Here is a 22,036-nt window from a genome sequence, read left to right as displayed (position 1 = left end):
AACTGTGTAGGTTTGCTATTTAAATGCACTTCCATCTCAGTGCTTATCAGTGCTACTTAGCTGACCTGTTTGGTATTCCAGAACCTCTTCAAGCCTTCTATCACAAGCTCTAGAAGGAACCCACCAGCTACTCCTGGTCCAGGAAGTGTCTATGTACGTGTTACATACTCTCGTCCCAGGAACCAAGAGGACAGACTAGTTAAACAGAAAAAAATCAGCAGCAAAGACACTTCCCTTAACTAGCTCAGGCTCCAAACTCATGGTTTTGCTTGTCTTTTTAAGGCTTAGTGGCAAACAGAAGTTCTCCACCTTAATGAATCAATTTCTAGGATCAACCTGCAACTGCAAAAAGAGCTCTTGTGCCAGTGACCCACAGCACCCAAACAGGAAACAGGACACAAACGGGTGTCCACACAGTAACATGGCACTGGAACCCCTACCCTGTCAGCAGCCCAGCAGGACCAGATGCGAGTTAGGGTAGCTATATTTTCATATATTTCTATTATACTTGCATGCACACACACATGGATCAATAAATAGAATGACTTAAACATATAAAGCAAAGTGAAGTGAATAGCACAGAATAATCATGTTATGCTCTGCTTACTGAGTTGTACATACAGTTACCATAGGCTGATACAAACTGCAGTGGAAAATGCAAGTGCCAAAAGCAAACTCAGAACTCAGCTGCAAGTTTTAATGCAGACTCTCACTGGGTCTGGACTCCCAGTTTTAAGTGCAAAGCCTGTTGGCATACAGGGTTTGTCACAGACTTTTGCTATGACATACATCATGACATTTTAAAAGTTTTCCTCTCACAGAAGCAAAATAGCTTTGACTTTTTCAAATTGCCACTTTCATTACAGGGCTTTCAAGTAAAATCATACAGGCTTAACATGATTTTGTGCTTTCCAACATATCCAGGTAATGACACTGTAGATGTTCTTAATGGTATGTAAGTTATTAGGCTCTGAGAGGAAAACACTCTTCCTTCACAGAAAGAACTCAGTTTCTGGATAAATGTACTTTTTATATACAATGAAAAATGACAGAAATTGTTGCTTAATATATGTAGTTTATCAAGTGGCAGGTGGTGAGATTCAATTGAAAATGATGAGCAATTAAAATTCGTTTACCTTTCGAAGATTTATGGAATTCCTTCTGAAATCAAAGTTTCCAAAATATTCAAAAAACTCACCCAACAATACATCTAAGGGAAAGAAAAACAAGGGCCATGAGTAACATTAAGGAAAAGTTTATTTTCAATATGCTCATTAAAAAAAAAAATTGATGGAGATTTACCTACCAAGTGTTTCTGTATTTTTTGTAGGTTTAATCTTCCTTAAATCACTAACAAATGAGCAATCATATCCTCCAATTATATGCTTGTCTTTTGCACCTGAAAAAAAAATGGGCACATTTTGACACAATAAACAACAAAATGCCATTGTATTTAATGAAATTCAGATAACAGACATGACTGAAATCAATGAATGCTACCATATTACAAAAATTAGGAGTTCACAAGTGAACTTCTAGGTTAAAGATTCAACTTAAAGTGGTAAAAGATTTAAAAGAAAAAAGTCGACAGACAGGTAAAGGAAAAGAATCATGAGCAAATGGCATATTTTCAAAAGCCTACAGGAATAAGGTATATGACATCTTTGTATCTCTGAAATTACTTCTTTTAAGTTACAAAGCTGTATAGAGGCTGCATACAGGGCTGTATTATACACTAAACAGCACAACTCTCTGAGGTTAATACCTACATGAGAGTTGCAAAAAAATCAGACCCAGAGCATCCACTGACTTATTCTGAAAAACTTCAGAGAATTAGGAATATTGTTGTAAAATCTCAGAAGAGGTATTTTATGTATAAAAAATTCTATAGAATTCTGATGTAAATGTCTAAAATTATTTTAAAGCAACTGAACACAGACCTCTTTCTCCACTGAAAGCACTCAAAGCTTCCAAGGAAGTATGTCAGTAAGTAGAAGGCATGAATGAAGAATTAAGAACTCGAGGTGTCATTCTCTGTGCTTTCATAAGATTCTCTGAAGATAATCAACCCTGAAAGCTGTGTATGAAACAGCCAGAACAGCTGGTTTGCGAAGATACAAGAATTATTTGCAGATGGCCTGAACAATCTCAAGGATATTACAAATTGTGAGGGAAGATACAGCCTTTCTTTTAAACATTTGTTATCTATAAAACAATACACATCATATCAACCTGCACAAAATCCTTAACTTCAGAGACATTTGAGACCCTACAAGTCTTCTAAAAAATAAAATATAAAATAAACAAAAAATTCAGCACAGGAGCACTGAACAAATAAATTACTTTTAATTATCTGAAGCACAGAGTAAGTCTAACCCTTCTATACAGAATTTACTATTGTACTGAAAATGGATTTATTTTGCATTTAACAATGCGTTATTTTCACAAAAAATACAAGTAAAACTTGTGTATTCCCTCAAACTTAAGGCACACATAATATCCATTAGTATTTGAGAGCGTAAAGAGATGGCTTAGGTTTATTTATCACTTTAGAGAAAACAAAGATGAAATAAACAATAAAGTGCAATAAACAGAGAAACAGTTGTCCTTACCTGCCAGTTCTTTAAGTTGGTCTAGGGTTGGAATGATAGGTGGTGATCTCTTTTGCAGAAAAAACATGACCATCATGGTCAGAGAGAAGTTGGTAATCCAGGTGCCAGGAGCACTGTTTGTAAGTCCATGAACACGGGCCCAACACCGTATAGTGAACACCAGCGCTCGTACACGGGGATCCAGACAGCCATAGATATACAAGAGTTCTGAACTTCTGATAGCAATGCTGAAGAAGAAATGAAAAGACATGTAAATGACCAGAGAATTGTGACGTATCAGATGCAATGTTCATTGTTAATTATAAGAAGGCATCCATTAAAAAAAAAAAAAAGGCAACATTTATGCATTTTAGAAAATAGAAAAAGAATCATAGAATTGTAGAATGGTTTGGGCTGGAATGCTTGAAATTGTCCAGGATGAAATACATGTACTTTTCCACAGTAAGAAAAAAATGGTTTTGGGTAAATAATAATACTGCATTTGTACTGTTTCCTGTTTCCTTGTTCCACATCACAGTAGAAGAAAAAAAACGAAACCAAAAAACCACCATCAAGTACTCAAGAGTCAAGCTATGAAGAATCGAGGTGAAAAAACATAATTCAGCCACAACTGCCTTAAAGATATATTAGATAATATCTCTATCCTACTATATAATAAAATACTTCTTTCACAACTTTCATCTAAAGAGTAATAAAATGCTGCACTGAAAAATTCATTGTGTCTCTGCACTTAGAGTATCTGCAAACCAAGTCAATTTTGTAATTTTCAAATGATTACTTGTTTTTTTCAGCAGGACCAAACAGTAATCTGGAAGGATAAAGGTTTTCAGATGGGTCAGGTTTTGATCTGCTTCATCACATTGTTATACAAACATTCTTGTAGTGTACAAATGGGAGGGCAAGAAAAAGTAGGAAAAAAACGGAAGCACAGTGTTAGAGTAAAACTTATTTTGGTTCAGTTTTAGCCTGAAGTGCTCATTAAACTATAGTTGCAGATTGTACTTGTGCTGAATTCTTCTAAAAATTCAGCATGGCCTTTTGGAGATGTTTGCTAGGTCAAAATTTTGTAACACCCGGACTTCTGAAATTTCAACCGTGAGGTGCCTTATGGTGTCCACAGAGGTTTGTTACTACTCCAAGCGACGAGAAGACGAACAGTCCCAACCAGCCAAACCATCCAGCAGTGAATTACAAGGATGCTTGCACAGAACTGCATCCCAACTTTCACTGTGGCTGCATATAGAAAAGTAATTTTATTGCAAGACATTTGTTCAATCTTGCCTTAATAACCTCTGCACATTCTGAAGCAGAACTTTGGGTAATTCAGGACAGTTTCCGCGCTTTGCTGTCACCGAACGGGCGCGGAGGGAGCGGAGCCGTGAGGGGCATTTCCAGGCAGCCCGCGCCCCCTGGCGGCACCGCAGGAAGACCACAGACTCCCTTTCCAGGGATCTTCCCAGAAAACAGGCGAATGCAGGCCCTTAGGAAGAAAGAAAGGCCCTATTTCCTATGCTAGAGAAAGATAACTTAACCACAGTAAAACCTGAGCTCTAGGAGTTAAAAAATACCCTTTTTACTTTCAGAGCCAACATTCACATTTGTTAAGAACACAGAAAGGAGTGCACTCAAACAGTTGTCGTTAGAGGTTTTCAGAACATTTTAGGTACTTCGGAATTCTTTCTAAATTTTCTGAAACCAGGTCTCACCTGTTGCTCACAGACAGATCACACTGGAATCCTGTCGGCTGATGGGAAAATTTCACCAGAGGACAGCGAGCGTTGAGTATCTTCTGTACACTCACACATCCAGGACCAAAATTATCAAGGCAATCACCAATCACAGAAAGAATCCTCTGAGTCGCTAATCTTTCAGATGGTAATCTTTTCATCTGAAACTCCATTTCAAAGGGACCTTTTTTCTAACACAGAATTTTAAAAGCAATCTGTTAACTCTAGAACAAAAGAGACATTTAAAAATACTTCTGAAAGACTACAACAATTTACAAAGGAGCTTGTACAACTAGAGACTGAAAGACAAGAATTATTCAAAGCAAAATCCACAGAACTTAAAATAGGTAAAAACATATTGCTCTCTCTTTTATATTCTTTTTCAGTGATTAAATTCTTCCAGGCTAATAGTGATGAACTTACTGTAAAGTTACTTATTCAAATGAAGGTATAATACTACTACGTATCACTATTGGCTAAACCAAGTAATTCTGGAATTCCCAAGAGAGCATATATGCTCCAACTGCAAAAGAGGAGCATACAATTAAAGAGCGGTAGAACATAACCAAACTACTATTAATTTCAAGCCACCAGTAATTCCATTTCAAATCCTCAGAGAACACCAAGTTGTTAGTGAATCAACCAGCAATACAAACGAAAATGTCTTTTTCATTAAAAATGTAAAAAAATTTAGCATGCAAATTACTTAATCCTTCAAAATTAAGATAAGCCTCTGTAAGACTTGAAATAATCACAACATATAGTTTTTCTGACAAAAATATTGTGAAGGTATATTCTAACAACATCAGAAATTAATTGTCCTGTAGGTCTTTGTAGTCTGATTTGCCATATTTGTAGTTTTTACCTCAATAAAATGACTTCATACTTATGAAATATCTGTTCTCTTCATAGTCTCTCTGTGTTTTTAAGCCTCAGATAATTTTGTTTGCTAATCCAATACTTGACACTGACTTATCCTCCCCCTTGGGACATGTCATGGGTGAACGTATACTATGCAAACAGCATTACAGTGACCTAACTCATCAGCTGAGACACAGAGGTTATTTTTCTTGTCACCAGATTGGTGCAGAGAAAACGTGCACTCACAGTTGGGTGAAACAATTCAGAAGTTATGGACCTTGCAGCCTTTCCAACAAACTCACTTTAGGTGCTGAATTTGTGAGTGGCTCTGGCAATCACCAAGGTTACCGTTCAGTTCCTGCTCTCCTCCTGCCAATAGCTCTCCAGTAAGCACGTGTGCTGGAACATGTGAGGACAGAGGTCCCTAATCCCCTCTGGCTGTGTAGCTGCATGCTCCAGTAGGACTGGCTCAAAGTGAAAGGAGCCTGTAACTATTCAGCATTGAGGTAGGTAACAGAAAGAAAAAGATAGTAACTTGGCCGATCACTTTGCTTACCGCTGGTCTTGTTACCCTCAGCTTCTCGAGGTAGTGGTGCAAATTCTGTACTTTGGTCAACAAATTCAAGTGACTGTATTTCAACTTCAAGCCTCTGTACTTGCTTAGTAATCCCTGCCTTGAATTGAGGCATTCAAGTAATTAGTAAGTATCTTACAGAAAGTCTGACAACTGAAAGTATCTGATTATTGATCTGACTCAGTTCCTGTTTGGTCCTGGGCCCCAAAACATCTACAGTTCGCATATTCCAGTTTATCCTCAAGCTCCTCCACAGTGAAAATCAGATGCGGTTAATATGGTAATTTTCTCAGGACAGAAAACAAAAATATGAACATTTGTGTCACCTCTAACTACTCACCAGCACTATCCCAGGTTCTAAGCCTTCACACCTCCACACATTCTTATTGTGTGTGTATATATATATATATATATATATATATATACACACGCACCTCAGTACATAATCCAGTAACTTTCCTGGAGCATAAAGTCAACTCTTTCAGCTAAGGAAAAGAACCTGACAACCCCCTCAAAATGCACATGCTCACACATGCACAAACTTACTATGCTTTAGAACATGGAGGACCTTAAAAATCAAAGCCAAGCTTTAACAGAGCATGGATATGAGACCCAGCAGCTCCAGAGAAGAAAATGCAATAGTAGAATGAGAAGGTCTGACTCTGCTGAATCAGTTTTGGAGGATGAGGGGGTTTTTTTCATAGTGAAATTCACCCTAACAGTACAAAGTTTATATAAACACCAAAACATTTTCTTCCTATTGCAAGAAAGATCTCTTTCATGTCACATCCAGCTTTTGAAAGTCTTGAAGTCCAAACATTCAGATTAACTTGTTCACAATCTATAGTATGAACTCATGTAAAACCTGAATATAAATAAACTGATTCCTGTGTGTGAATGAGCTGCTCTGTTGAAGAAATCCAATAAACTGAAGATGCACAGCATAATCTTACCATTTTCGTAGGACTCTTTTGTGTATCATGGAAGTCCAGAAACATGTCCACATCGCATCCCAGTTTGCCAAAGGTGTTGACTGAAGAGCCAAATGGCTTTACTGTGCTGTCTGGAAAATATGCCCGAGCAAAATCCCGAACCAAAGAACAGGCCAGAAATCGGAGCCTGATATTTTCTTCTGTAAGCTGATACTCATTCAGTAGAATGTACATCTGACTGCTTATCTAGTTCAGAAAATAAAAACTGTAAACATACAATAACCGGTCTTCTATCTATTAACATATATTTTCATCCTCTTAATATCACTGCAATTAGAAGATTATTTTTTAAAATTTTGAGCAGGTTTCTTTCATACGGAAAAATTATGTTCACAATTAAAAAGACTAATTTAATTGATTTGTTTCAATGTAGGAGAAACGGTCAGATAAAATTCTAATACGTGTTACTTTTTTTTTACTAGAAATAAATTGCTTTTTAAGTTTCACATGACCACTTGAAAATCTGAAATGAAGATGGTTCATTTTTAATTGAGAGAGATCTAGAAACCTCTACTTACATCGTCTGCAAGACAAAGCTTTTGAATAAGGCCTGTCACTGGAATGTGACACTGAGGAGAGAGGTGAAGTGGTGTCTCTTCAGCAGGTTGACTCACTGGGTTTTTCAGTGTGAAAGTAAAAAGTCTTGATTTAAATGGGACAACATGATGCTCTGCAGCATTTGGGATTCCAACAGCATCCTGCAATGAGGCTATACTGCTCTTTTCTGAAAACTCTACTAAAGCATTGATGCCCTAAAACATTAAGAATGCAAATACAGGGTTAGATAAATGCATACAAGCCTTGAACTCATTGTACTGATATTATTCAGATGTTCCTGGGAGTACTGAGACAGTTTAATATGCCAGCCCTGAAACTGAATACAAGGTTCTGTATCTCAATATGTTTTAGACAATTCTACAAGAGGTTAAAAATATTTATGATGGCAGTAAACACTAAACATAAAGTTCTGAAATCTACTTATCTTCACAACTGAAATGCTCAAAACACACAAAAAATAGTTATCGCTATTGTTTGAACAAAGAACAGTGCAACACCAAAGTTTCAAAGATTTACTGCAAAACAGGTTGCTGGCTATCCCTCAGAGGTGTTGCTTAGATGACTTCTGAATAAAAATCTGCTGCTGAGCAACTTGTAAACATCAGCACAGATAAAAACTGATTTAATATACTAATTATATATAATTTGCTTAACTTGCATGTATGAGGACATAACCAAATGCCGGTATTTCTTTTTATCTGAGTCTAGATTTTAGTTCACATTGTTAATTACTTACACGATTTTCAAAGAAGAAGTGACTTCTAATGTTTCCATGACTGGATAAATACTGCAACAACTTTTTTTCATTAAGTTTTGATGGACACTTAATTAAAACAGTCCGTTCAGCTTGATCCAGTCGTTCTGTTTGGACCTCAGTGAATGTCTTCTTTCTGGTACTGACTTCAGCATCTGTAAGAAGAAATGAGCATCAAGGTTCTTCTACATAAACAGAAAGATGTAAAACTGATTTTTAGTACACTTAATCTCTTCCTCTGGATCGAACAACTGAATAAATGTTTGTCCTTGTTCTCTAAGATGGTACAAAAGAGAAAACCATGAAGAAATAATAAAAGACTGAAATGTGAGTGTGTTTGTGTCACAAATGCATAGATTTGTAATAATAAGGAGTAGGAAATGTAGGAAGAAAGCAATACTGACTTCCCTTGATGCCACGGGAAGCTTGATGATACAAGGAGTCTTTGTTCTTTAATTTGCTGTTCACCACCAAAAAACTTAGCACACACATAAGAGCCTGGAACTGTCAGCTAGGCTATGAGGCAGACCTTTGGCAAGCTGCACTAAAAACATAACCTCTCTCTGCTACCACAAAACCAGCACTTTTACCTTCGGAACATTTCAACACTTGCTATTTTTACAACTCAGCACCTTCCTTTACAGTAAACTCCTACTCAAAATTTTCATTTAATAATACACTTTCATCTGCTCCACTACAATAAACCCACAGATCAGTTGTATCTTACCACACTACTGGCAACCCGTACTGTTGCTGACAGCCTACAGAATCCACATGGAATCAAGACATACTGAACGTCCGGAAACATGGAAACTTTTTTCCTCATTGCATACAAGCAAGGGGGCCATGTTCCAAATCCAAAATTATAACACTTCCCTGCATAACTCTCAAACTAGTCCATTGACCACATCACATCAGCAGAGTCTGTGAAGCTGTCACCTATTAATACTGACATTCGGATTGGGAAGCTGGGGAGCATTTCCCAGCACTATCTGCCACAGGAAGATTCAACAGAGAGTTCCTTATTCCATGTTTTTGATATTGAGGAACCCACGTGATATAGCTCCTTCATGAAAATCTTAACTATCATGAAATGATACTTGTTAGTATTACTTTTATTTATTTTTTTTAAATCTTTTGTTTTGAGCTCTCATGGAAGCTAGTAAATAGTCACCAAAGTAGTTGTTTCAATGGCTTAGGTTTTTATACCATTTTTCATCAGAAAACCAATGAAACACTTTATGAAGATGACACATAGCCTCGTTTCCACAGGAGCAAAGAAGGGTGAAGTAACCAAGATGCAGAAAGCACAAGTGCATTGGATGAGTTGCATGATCAGAAGGTAAAGCCAGATCTTCTCACTCTCACAGCCCTCTGCATTAGGCCAGAATGGTTGTGATTCTTGCCTGATTTACTGCCTGTACACACTTAGTTACTACAGCAGATGTGCTCTGACATCTTCTGGCTCTGTCTTTTGCACAGTCTGAGCATGGCACAAATTCACATGTTCACATCCAAATGGTGGTTGTAAGCATTTCAAATGCATGACAGGCAGTCCACTTTGCTTTCTTCCCCTGTTCCACAAAACATTTCCAGTTAGTACCAGAGTTTCACAGTCGTTTTAAAGATGCATACACCAGCATTGCTCCTAAAAGAAACAATCCCATCCTTCATATGCTGCTCTCTGCATGCTGATGCTAATGCAAGCATTTACACAGTCATGCAGCAAACCAAATGAGACTAATGATCAAAGTCATGCAGCAAAACAAGAATGATTAACTGTAATCTGGAGTTGTTTCTTAATCCACTTTGCTGCACATCTGCAAGTACAAGGACATAAAGAGTAAAAGACTTGTTGGCTTTGAGAAGCTGTGATAATACTGCCTCATCGTCTCCTCTCTTCAAGAAACGCTTGCTACTGCACGTTTTCAAGCTGTGAAACATGAAAACGAGCACAGGCCTCAGGCTCACACCCACATGAACTGCTACAGCACAGCAGCGAGGGACACTCCTCACCAGTTCTTGGCTTGCACCAAAGACACGGCGTCAGTCACGCCTTTCCTATGCCTTTCAGAGGGGGTCTCCCAGGACAACCTCTGTCACCTGATTTACCCCTAGCTGAGATAAATAAACCGAGCCCCGGGCACTGACAGCGGACTCTGCCCCTCGGGCTGCACCCGGGAAGGCACAGCCCGGCCGGTCTGCCCGGGCCCTGAGAGCTCCTCCCGCCCGGGACACCGGCACTGCCCCGGCGTCTCTCTCGGGGCCGAGCGGGACAGGCGGCCGCTCCCGTCCCCACGCGCCCCGGCAGCGCCCGCCATGCTGCCCGGCCCCGCACGGCCCAGAGGCCCGCGGCAGCCCCTCCGTACCTTCGGCCGGCTCCTCGGCAGCGGGCTGGGCGGCGGCGGCGCCGGAGGGGCCGAGCCGGGCGTGCCCGCGGCCGCCGGGCCCGGGAAGGCGCAGGCGTCGCCGCAGCAGCCACAGCGCCATGGCCCGCACGGCCGCGCCGCTCTGCGCAGGCGCCGCCTTCCACGGCGGCCGCCGAGGCTCAGCCCAGTTGCGTCGGGCGCGGAGCGGCCCCGCTGGCTGAGCCGGCCCTGCGGCGCCGGCGGGCGGGGAGGGATCTTGCTGCGGCTGGTGCTGCTGCTGCTCGAGGCGTGCAGAGCTCTGGCGGCAGGGAGCAGACCTACGCAGCCAGCCCCAGGGTGCGGACAGCTGCCTGCTGCACGCAGAGGGAACAAACTGAGCTGTCGGCAGTGTGACCTGGCAGCCAGGAGGGCCAGCCGTGTCCTGGGGGGCATCGACAGCCGGTCCAGGTGGGGGATTGTCCCGCTTTGCTTTGCACTGGTGCGGCCTCACCTTGAACATTGTGTGCAGTTTTGGGCACCACAGTATAAAAAAGACATTAAGCTATTAGAGAACGTCCTAAGGAGGGTAACAAGGACGGTGAAGGGCCTGGCGATGAAGCCGTATGAGGAGCGGCTGAGGGCACTTGGTCTGTTCAGCTGAAGAGACTGAGGGGAGACCTCACTGCAGTTACAACTTCCTCGTGAGGGGTGAAGAGGGGCAGACACTGATCTCTTCTCTGTGGTGACCGCTGACAGAACCTGAGGGAGTGGCATGAACCTGTGTCAGGAGAGAACTAAGGCTGGATAGTAGGAAAATGTTCTCCACCCAGAGGGTGGTTGGGCACTGGAACAGGCTCCCCAGGGAAGTGGTCACAGCACCAAGCCTGACAGAGTTGAAGAAGTGTTTGGACAATGCTCTCAGGCTCACGGTGTGATTCTTGGGGCTGTCCTGTGCAGGGCCAGGAGATGGACTTCCATGATCCTTATGGGTTCCTTCCAATTCAAGATACTCTGTGAGCTTCCCAAGCCAGGCCTGAGGTGTGGGCTGTGGGCAGCTGCCTGACCTGTGTGAGGAAGCAGCCACAGCCCAGGCCAGGGCCAGCTTTGACCTCTTGCATGAGCCCCACCAGCCAAGGGCAAGAGGGTGAGAGTGGGTGTGGAGGTGAACCCAAAGGGTCACATGGCCAAGGTGATGGAGACCTAATGTAGTTTTTGGCAGACTGGCTACTTGAAAAGGGGATGTAAACCATTTGGTCTGTACCAGGAATAGTGTGGCCAGCAGGACTAGGGAAGTGATTCTCCATCAGTACTTGGCACTGGTGAGGCCACACCTCAAGTACTGTGTCCAGTTCTGGGCCCCTCAATTCAGGAAGGACATTGAGATGTTGGAGTGAGTCTAGAGAAGGGCAACAAAGCAGGGGAAGGGTATAGAGCCCAAATCCATTGAGGAGTGGCTGAGGGAGCTGGGGGTACTTAGCCTAAAGAGGAGGTTCAGGGGTGACCTTATTACACTCTATAACCACCTGAAAGGAGGTTGGAGCCAGGTGGAGGTCAGCCTTTTCTCCCAGGCAACTAGCAACAGGATGACAGGATATAGTCTTAAGAGCCAGAGGAGGTTTAGATTGGACATTAGGAGGAATTTATTCACAGAAAGGGTGATTAGACATTGGAACAGGCTACCCATAGAGGGAATGGAGTCACTGTCCCTGGAGGTGTTTAAGGAAAGACTGGACGTGGCACTCAGTGTTCAGTGTGCTGGTTTAAAGGTAAACCAGCAGGGGAAATGAACTCAACTCAAAAGAGAGATTATAAGTCAGAATAACAATTTAATAAAATAACACAATAAGTACAATTATACAGACAAACGATTGGTTTTAACCCACAAAACCCAAATATATAACCCAGCACCCTGGGGCATGAACAGAGTGGTGTTCTTTGGGCCCCCCTGAGTCCAAAGTAAAAGGAGAGGGAAAGACCTGTTGGTGAGAGTGCTGTTGCAGTCTGGTCAAGAGTGGTAGTTGCAGTCCAGTTGAGAGTGGTGATCTGCAGTCTGGTCGAGAGCAGTGGCCTGCAGTCTGGTTAAGAGTGGTGGCCTGCAGTCCTCCTCTGGATCCCACGAGTGGTGAAAAGGTTCCGAAACTCCAAGTTTATATATTCTCCAGTTCAGACAGGAAAGCTCAGTCCTTCTCTCAGAGTGGGGAATTCCATAAAAGGGTATGAGGATGCTCAGTCCTTCCCTCAGAGCTGGGAATTCCATAAAAGGGTATGAGGACAGGAACATCTTCCTATTTTGCAGGCCTCTACTGATAACAGTTTCTGGGAAATGGCATGGAAGGCTATAGAATACACAGTTTTGGGCTACACCCATCCAGTGATGAATCGGTCCTAGCTGTTCTAACTAGGACATTCAGTCATAGGTTGGTCTTGATGATCTCAGAGGTCTTTTCCAACTTAATTGATTCTGTGATTCTGTTTGTCTAGTCCCATGCCAGGACATGTTCTGTGGGATCAAAAATGCAGTGGTTGGGGCAGAGAGCTGCAGGGTGCCCAGCAAGTAGTTATTGGCCTGCAGCATGGTTCCCCTGGTATAGACTGAAGAAAAAGTCATTTTCTTTAGTATTTAAAAACAGGCATTTGTATAAAATATGTAGGCACATCTGTATTGTATGTTAGGGACCATGTGGCTACTTTGTGTGTTAGTAGGTCTTCACTGTAGAGCTCTATATACTCTTGGTAGCCTCCTAGTAAGTCAGGGTCTGTAAATAATTGCTGTGCTCTAATGATCTTGGATTTGTATCCCAGGATGATCATTAAGACAGAGTAGATTGACCTAAAATACAGCCATTCAATTTATATCCTACATATGCATACCATGGAGCAGAAACTTGTGTTTCCTCCCTCTCTCTCTGGCGAGTTTCCTCTGGAATCCTATGACTTGTCCTGCCTAAATTCATTGATGTGGAAAGAGAAACTCCTCCTCTTTCTCCCTTTGAAGTTGATCTAAAAAAAGAAAATGGTTTCATTAAAATTAATTGTAGGTTTGGGGAAACTAATAGCACAAGCAAGTTCCTGAAAGAGGATACCTCAAGTACTGTAGCGTGAGAGGTGCTGCACGTTAAGGATGTGTTACTCAGCCTCCTTAACCTCCCACTTTCAAGGTGCTGCCAATTCCACCCTTTCTTTGGCCTGGCCTCTCCTATAGCTTAACTTCTTCCTCAGTTCCCTTAATTTTCTTCCTCTCTTTTGTCTTTCTTTAATAATCTTCAGCTTTCTTACCTTTTTCTAACAGACATTTTTTAGCAGATGCACTGGGTTGAACAAGGTCAAACTCAACAAACAACGCACATTTTTTTTGTGGAGGCTTGCCAATGTATTTATCATCTGTATAGTCTGGAGAAGACACTGTGTGTGAGCAAAGGTTAACCCTACTAGCAGTGTTCCACATACATAATTATGATGCTAAGGAAAAGGAAGTCCTGTAGTGAGTCCAAGTCCCTGCACATTTCAGAATGTCATTTGTGACATACTTTGGACCATTTTGAACAACATAGGAGAGGTAGCAAACATAAAACCTTTAAACAAGGGAGTCAGTGTGTCTGGATCATATCAACAGAAAAATATTTGTATGAACTAGTAAACACTGAAGCCTAAGGTGAATGTTTGTCCTGAAACTTTATAATGAAAGTTTTGCCACTGACTTCAGTAAGCAGATAGTCATTACACTGCAGATAATAAACAGAAAATGCATCTTGTCTCTTTGACACCTTGAGACAAGTTCAACTCATCAGCTCCTAATGCTGTGGCAGCTGGTTTTCGTAAAGGTGCTACTTGTCTCTTTAAAAACGAACTGACTGAAGAGGAGCTACTGGGCAGCACAGTTCTGCAACACTTACTGCCTTTTGGATGAGAAATAAAAAGTAGTCCTGCCCAATTTTAGCAATTGCCAAATTCACACTACCGTGTCCTGCAGTGTTTTAATCCTGCTGCCAGTAACAAATTCTTAAAATTGTTGTCCTAAATTCCACCCGAGTGTCAGCTGGTTTGATTCAGATAATGCTTAAACTTGATGAATGCGTGCAGCTGAGGGATCCCTTCTACGTGCACACGGGAAGGCGAGGGGCTGTAGGAGAGGGGTTCAGCGATGCCCCCGCCGGGGCAGGAGACGAGCGCTGGCCGGGGTTACGGCCAGGCCGGGACAGGGCGGCGCTGGCCGTCCTCTGCCGGGAAACCGAAATAGAAACCGCGACCGGGGCCGCCCCGGTCCCCCGCCCTCGGCGAGGGGCGGGCGGTGCTACCTGCGCCCTTCCCCGCCCCCGGGAGTTTCCCGCGGGACGCGGCCAAGCGGCGTTGGGAGCGGGCGGAGCGGTGGTGAGCGCTCTCCTGGCGGCCCGAGGGTGAGCGGGGACGGGGCTGGGGGGGTCGAGACGGGGGGGGGTGGGGGCAGCGCTGGGAGAGGCGCCGGGATCCCTGGCGGGATGGAGCGGGACGAGGCTGCGGTGCTGGGGCGGAGGTGGCCGGGTCTCGCTCCGCTCGCCCCCAGCTCGGCCGGCGGACAGAGGGCTGGGGCTGCAGTGCTGTCCTGGGGTAGGTCTCTGTCCGCCCTCGGCCTCCCGAGCCCCGCCGTGTGTCCGCGGGGGTCGCTGGGTCTGCGGCACCTGCGCTGTCCCCGGGGGCTGCAGGGTAGGAAGGGGCTGGAGCTGGAGCTGGGCTCTGCCGCTGCCAGCGCTGGGGGAGTTGGGGATTTTCTGCTTCCAAGTGAACGTGTGCAATGCTGTCGAAATTAAAGTTGTTGACATTTCTTGCTCCTTAACAGTAGAACTTTTCCTCCAGAGGGATTGTGTTTTTCGAAGTCTGTCGATAAGTTTCTTAAAGGCACATAAGGACTTTTTTCATCGCTGATGGGAAATGACTTGTCACTTAGATCAAAACATTATTCCCTAAAAGCAGCCGGAGAGATCTTTATTATGGGTGTATGATTGTGTTGAGGCAGTCTGTGCAGTTTTTGGCTAGTTTTTTTTCATTTGGGGTTTTGGGTTTTTTTGTCCGTTTGTTTGTGGGGTTTTTTTTATTTTATTTTTATCGTAGGTTTTTTAAAATTTTTTGCTTTGTTGATCCTTGACACTCAAAAAGTCCCACAGGGACTCAGAATTCTGGTATCCAATTACTCTTATTTAATATGATGGATATAAGTATGCTCTCAGGCAGCACACTTCTCAGGCAAAAGGAGTTGAAAAGCTGTGCATGATAAATAGAGAAATAAACCTTTGGCTTGCAAATTACTCATGTGATGATGTTGAAATATTGGCAGAACTGGAGAAAGAGCCTTGTGCTTTAGCAACTGACTTAAGTGGTGCTTGCATATAGTTTTATTTTTCTAAACTGGTAAGACCAGTTTTTTAGCTGAGAATCTAAGTAAAACCTACTTAGTGATGTAATTTCTTCATGAGCCTGGGTTATATAGAATGGTTAAAATATTATGTAAGTACTCACCACTGATACTAGTACAGAATTTTAGGGGTGAAAGGAGGAGTGAATTCCGTGTTGGTAAATTGACACCTTTTTTGCCAGTGGTGGAAATATAATACTAAATTGCTGCATAATTTAAAAAATCAGCTTTTATAGTCTAGATAGTGCTTTCATTATATAAACATTTAGTGTTTAGAATTTGCTAGATGTAGAGAAAAATAGAATCATAAAATCGTTTAGGTTGGAAAAGACCTGTGAGATTGTTGAGTCCAACCCTTAACCTGGCACCACTGAGCCCACCACTAAACCATGTCCCAAAGTGCAATTCTGTCTACCTGTCTTTTAAATCCCCCCAGGGATGGTGACTCCACCACTTCCCTGGGCAGCCTGTTTCAGTGTTTGACAACCCTTTCAGTAAAGAAATTTTTCCTAATATCCAGTGTAAATTGCTCCTGGCACAACTTGTGACAATTTCCCCATGTCCCATCATTTGTTATTTGGGAGAAGAGACTGATGTCCACCTCTACCACTTCCTTTCAGGTAGTTGTGAAGGCGAAGAGTTTGCAGCTTTTCTCAAGCACTAAAAGCAAGAAAAAAATATGCAGGTTGTAGTCACTTTTTCTAGTTATTCAGAACTTTTTGGGTAGTAGTGAAACTGCCAAGAATATTAGTAGTATTTTGCTGTAGTTTGGGGATATTTTGAGGAACAGAGCAGAGCTGGCACTTACAGAAAGTTACATTTGGTCTAATCTGTACAGATGTCATGTACGTGAAAATGCTATCAGTAAATTAGTTTAATTGTGGTATGTACTTGTCTTTATCCACAAAAGACCAGAGCATCTAGAGGCTCATGTTTTTCTTCAGGAAGTCCCTCAGGACTAGTTTGTAGCTTTACCTGACTTTACACATGTTGTCTCTCAGTTCCTTTTATGACTGCACTGTTTCTTTTCTTTCCACCCCTGCTAATTCAGCACCGAAAAAGCACAATGAATAGAAGTCATACAGTGGGGAAAAGTAGAAATCTCCTTTATAATAAAGAGTAATCACTTTCAGGCTTTGTTAACAGCCTATAGCTTGGTCATGGAGCAGGAAGATGGGGTGATAGGGGTTAGGAAACACCCATATCATCTTTTACTTTTTGTGTAGGTTGGAAAACCTGATCTCTCTGAGCATCCCAGATACAAAACCTGTGTCCTTTCCGATTGACTAGTGCTAGTGACCACAAGGTTTCCAACCTGGCTGCCCTAATGCTAGGGGTGCAGGTTGACTGGAGTCTGGGTGAACTGGTGTAGAGTGCTGGTGAAAGTCACTCTGTCCATCCTGGGGCAATGGGGGGCACAGTACTGCTCTGCCACCATCACTCTCAGGGTTTGGGTCTGAGTTGGAAAAGGAACAGGCACTCTCCTTGCCTTTTCTGATGCTGCATCTGCTGTCCTGTCCTGCCTTTTGAATTCTCGGCACGTGGTCTGAATTCTCTGCCAAGTCAGACACGTCATTTTACTTGGTTTCCCTCACATTAGAGCTGACGTAAATACTCTAACCCATGAGAAATATGCGCCACAAAGCTTCCACCTGCTTGTGGTGCGGGTAAGAAAGATAGTGATCATAACCAGAAACTGTACCTGGGTAAATGGCATTGCTTCATGGCCTCAGGGGACCGAGTCTGCTGCTTGTCCTTGGGATAAGGTTGTGTTTGCTGCTTTTCTTTTTTCCTTTTTTTCTTCTTACTTTTTAAGTGTCTTTTAGTCTGGTTGTTATCTCTTGCCCAAAATAGATGGTTGCAGTGGATTATGAAAAAGGGAAATGAGAGCTCTCTAAAGAGGCCATGCTCTGCTTAGTTCTGCTAAAGGAAAAGGAGATTCTTCTCTCTTTGCTATAAACAAGCATGAGGCAGAGAGAATAAAACTCGAGACCTAACCATGGAAAAACTATTTTTCACTACTACTTGGAAATCTGGATGATCATACAGTACCTTGATTCTTTTTTGAGTTGTCATCTTTTTCTGCAGAAAAATCCCCTGTTATCTCAGCCTTGTGATTACTAGTTTTTCTTTCCGTGAAGCAAATGATCTATGTAAGTACAAACCAGTCTTTCTGCTTGAGCTGGTATGCAATGTCTTTATTTGTTTTGGCTTTTTAATAGACTGACACAGAAAGCTGCGGAATTATCATCGGAGGTAAATACGAGTTCAAAAAACATGACGACTTCAGGGATTATATTGAGACGCTTTTAATGGTTTTGAGTGATGTAACCAGGTTAAATACGGGGTAAGTGCTCTAGACATTTATGTGTTGAAAACTGTTTGTGTCAGTATTTTAATGACTGACTATGCATACATTTTTGATTTGAAGAAGTAACTCTCTCCGACATAAAGTAGAAATCTGGGATAGGAGGGGACTTTTTGGGATAATGAACCCAGTTTCCTATATATCCACTTCAGCAAAATAGTTGTAATAGTAACCTAAAAAGTTATTTTTATGACTAGTGGGAGCAGAACAAACTACTGGAAACTGCTTCAAAAGCTCATTGCTTTTATGATTATTCAATTTCTGACTTTCTTCTGAAACTGGTGAAAATTTTAGTTTGAGTCTAGTTCTGATCAGTTATTTACAAAAACAATATAGGTTGTGTATCTTAGGTGGGGGCTTACTTGTGCTTTGTACAATGATATTAACAGATGCTCCATGACCTCCCCTTCTTTCTGGATACATCACATAAATTGCCAGTAAAAAGTTGGACATAAACTAATTGAGAATGTTAATATCTCCATCATTCCTTTCCAAACAGTGAATTCCTTCATTTGTATTGAGGGGGCTCCTTCATTTTTGCATGTCCATCACAGTGGTGTACCCTTACTGTACCAGTTCTCTAATGAAAAGCTTTATCATAATAAATTACAAGAATGAATGATAGGGGAGGTTCACTAATAACTTCTAAATACATTTCACTAGCAAAGACTTTTCCATTTTTTCTTCACCCAGGCCACTAGTTATGATTTTCTTCATAATTTTAATTTAATAATTTAATTTTCTTCATTAATTTTAAATCTAACTGTATAATGATGAGCTGTTGATCACCCTCATCACTTCTTTTCATTCTTAGTTTCGTAAAACAAATTTAGGTGAAAAGTGTTTTCAGGTTTGTTTCTTTTTTTTTTTTTTTCAGGAGTGGTTTTACAAAGTGGACAGTAATGGAGTATATGAGCACAGGTAGTGATAGCAAAGAGGAAATTGACTTTTTGCTAACTGATCTAAATATGTCTAAGGTGATAGACATCATGGAAAACCTTGAAGACATCGCAGTCTATGAAGACAGCTTATTAACAATGTGTGAAGAGGCAAATCAAAATGATGAACGTTCAGAATCTTTACTGTTTTGTGAAAGGGAGGTTTCTTTTATGTCCTCTGTCAAATACGGGACTGTGGAAGACCTGCTGGCTTTTGCAAATCAGGTGTCTAACACTGCAAAACAATATAAAGGATGCAGACAACAAGAATCTGGAATCCTTTTGAATATGGTATGTCCATTTTCTTTTTATTTGACATTTAGTAGAACTAAGGAATTAGAAGGTTTTAATGAATATAAGTAAAGATCACTCCAGTCCCAGGGATAAAAGTCAGGCTGTGGTTTCTTGTGCAACCTTGGGGCTGGAGGGAAGCTCTGAGACCACCAAGCCTAGCCCCTGCAGTCTCAGGGAGCTATGCAGAAAGATCTGTTCTTCAGGAGGATCCACTTTATGTTACCTCTTGGTATTCCTGGAGATTAGAAGACATTTCCCAGTATTGAATACAAACTTGAGACCAGCAGTAAAAAAGCAAAATACACAACTCACTGTGTTTTCAGTACTTAAAGGGGGCTTATAAAATTCACAACTCCTATAAAAAAGAGGGAGAGTGACTTTTTACAAGGGCATGCAGTGATTGGAGGAGGAGGAATGGTTTTGAACTAAAGGAGGAGAGATTTAGATTAGATGTTAGGGAGAAATTCTTTACTCCAAGGGTGGTAAGGCACTGGAACAGACTACCCAGAGAAGCTGTGGATGCCCCATCCCTGGAAGTGCTCAAGGCCAGGTAGGATGGGGCTCTGAGCAACTTGATCTAGTGGGTGGCATCCCCTGCCCATGGCAGGGGAGTTGGAACTAGATGATCTTAAAAGTCTTTTCCAACCCAAGCCTTTTTTATGATTCTGTGAACTATGATGTTTTACAGGTTTGGGAGACAGTAAGGGTCTTCCAGTGCCTTGTGTTCATGCAGTAAAAAAAGTTCATTATGCAAACTCCCAAAAATAAAGATCCAGGATCTATTGATATAGTTACTAAATTCACTCTATCTGCATAAAATGTTAATAATAGTAACATAATGAGAAAAAGCACATAGTATCAAGTGTGATTTTAAGAATTACAATATTATGTAATATCTCACACTAGTAAATTCAAGTATAGATGTGTTATTTTGAGATGTGTTCACTTTTCCCCTAAAATTATTTGTGCTCTACAAGCATCTTTGGATATTAGTGTCATTTGACTTCTGTTTAAGATCAGTTGCTCTAGAAACAATCAATTATAAAATGGAAGTTTGTTCATATATGGTTGTGCTGCTGCTACATTTTCTTAAGATGTTCCACTTCTTTCATCTTAAATATCTTGTATGTATTATGTTTTATATGTGAACACTGGTTGCTGAGGCTTACTGGTTGCTCAGGTGTAAAATAGCACAGGGTATTGCTTTATTCCGATTTGGAGGGAGTATTGCAGTATTGCAAAACAATCACTTTTGAACTCTGTAACATTGAAATGACACTTAGTAATATTAAATGTTTCCTATACTTAGGGTAGACACTGTTCTACATACTCGTGGTTGTTTTGCTTGCACATTGTTTCTACAGATGCATACAATTGGTATGAACCAAGTACTATTAGGTCCACGTGATCCCATTAAGCAACTGAGGGCTGGAGGCAGGCTGCATGCATTTCAGCAGGGGCATCTACATTGTAAATACCTACAGCATTTTAGTTAGGATCAGGAATGTTTCTGATTGCCTGGTGACCCTCACTGACTGCATCCGTGGCTCACATCACAAAGGGTCTTAAAGTGCACAAGCTGGATTTCTTTGAGTTGAAACTAAACTGAAGGATGCATTGCAGCCACAAACTAGCATTCTCAGGGCCCGGCTGGGAACTAGTCCTGAAAGCCTCCTGAAAATGTGAAAAGTGTCGTGGTTGTTGCTCTCTAGCTCTGCAAATCGACCCTACTCAGACTACTGTCCTTTCCAGGATAAGGTGTAACCCATGGTGGATTAGAAAGTCTCAACCCCTTGAAATGCAGAAGGCAAGCAAGATGTACAGATTGCTAGAGGTGTACGGATTGCTTTACAATAAGCAGAGGGAGAGCTCATTCTCTATATCCTAAGCAAAATACTGTTTATTAAAAGACATCCCCCCCTGCCGCCAAAGGTTAAGAACTTATCCTTCCCCAAATTTAGGAACTTCAAAGAATTAATTTATTTCATGTAGATACTAATCACAAATGACAATTTTAGGAGTCAAGAAAATACTTTCCTAATTGAAAAACATGAAGGTAGGTTAAGCACGAAAGACTGTGTGTGTTACATCTGAAAAAGAAATCTAAACTAAATAATCTTAATAGTCTTAATATGCTGTTATCTTAAAAAGGGTAACTGAAGAGCTGAATATGAGGCCATGTGACAGACATGAAGTGATAAATATCCTTGATCTGATTTTATATCTCTTCAAGAATCTTGATAAAGTAGCAGTAAACAGGTTAATGACATTCCAAATACTGACAATACCATGTATCTCTGAATTAATTAGAAGAATATTCATGGAAAACATTATTAATTCTTTAGCTGAGAGATTAAGAGACTAAAGAAATAACATCAGACCTCAGGCAGTACTCACATGGCTGTAGTTAGGTGTTTGGTCCCTCTCTCTGTCACATGCAGAGGGAGGGAGCTGACTCGAAGAAAGATTTAGAGCAAGATACTGACTTAGGTGCCCTGAATTGCTTCCTGGAGAAGCCCTCCTTGCCTAGTTGATGATACAAAAGAGCAAAAGCTCCCAGCGTTACCCACATAAAGCAGTGTCAGTCCTGCTCTTTTTCTTTTTCTTTAAACTATGATATAAAA

The 22,036-nt window shown here is 41.5% G+C and overlaps 2 protein-coding genes across 5 annotated transcripts in view; one reads left to right on the top strand and one right to left on the bottom strand.

Annotated features, from left to right (window-relative positions):
- Positions 1-10,946, bottom strand: part of MTPAP (mitochondrial poly(A) polymerase) — an 18,131-nt gene extending 7,185 nt beyond the window's left edge. Inside the window, 8 exon segments of the mRNA XM_032690089.1 lie at positions 1,137-1,210; positions 1,307-1,399; positions 2,613-2,839; positions 4,319-4,530; positions 6,728-6,952; positions 7,285-7,518; positions 8,061-8,233; positions 10,448-10,946. Coding sequence (XP_032545980.1) covers positions 1,137-1,210; positions 1,307-1,399; positions 2,613-2,839; positions 4,319-4,530; positions 6,728-6,952; positions 7,285-7,518; positions 8,061-8,233; positions 10,448-10,946 — 1,737 coding nt within the window.
- MAP3K8 (mitogen-activated protein kinase kinase kinase 8) overlaps positions 10,705-22,036 on the top strand; it is a 24,440-nt gene continuing 13,108 nt past the window's right edge. The window contains exons 1-3 of one of the 4 annotated variants that reach the window (XM_032675282.1): positions 10,705-10,894; positions 18,035-18,159; positions 19,058-19,409. In XM_032675282.1, the coding sequence (XP_032531173.1) occupies positions 18,125-18,159; positions 19,058-19,409 (387 nt within the window). In that variant the 5' untranslated portion in view covers positions 10,705-10,894; positions 18,035-18,124. Of the gene's footprint in view, positions 10,895-13,866; positions 14,129-14,762; positions 14,821-18,034; positions 18,160-19,057; positions 19,410-22,036 lie in introns of those variants that run through there. The other 3 variants (XM_032675274.1, XM_032675255.1, XM_032675264.1) reach the window with 3 other exon arrangements.

This window comes from Chiroxiphia lanceolata, chromosome 1, assembly GCF_009829145.1.
Source record: "Chiroxiphia lanceolata isolate bChiLan1 chromosome 1, bChiLan1.pri, whole genome shotgun sequence".
NCBI lineage: Eukaryota > Metazoa > Chordata > Aves > Passeriformes > Pipridae > Chiroxiphia > Chiroxiphia lanceolata.
Note: the sequence above shows the minus strand (reverse complement) of the source record. Positions and strands in the feature narration are given on the sequence as shown.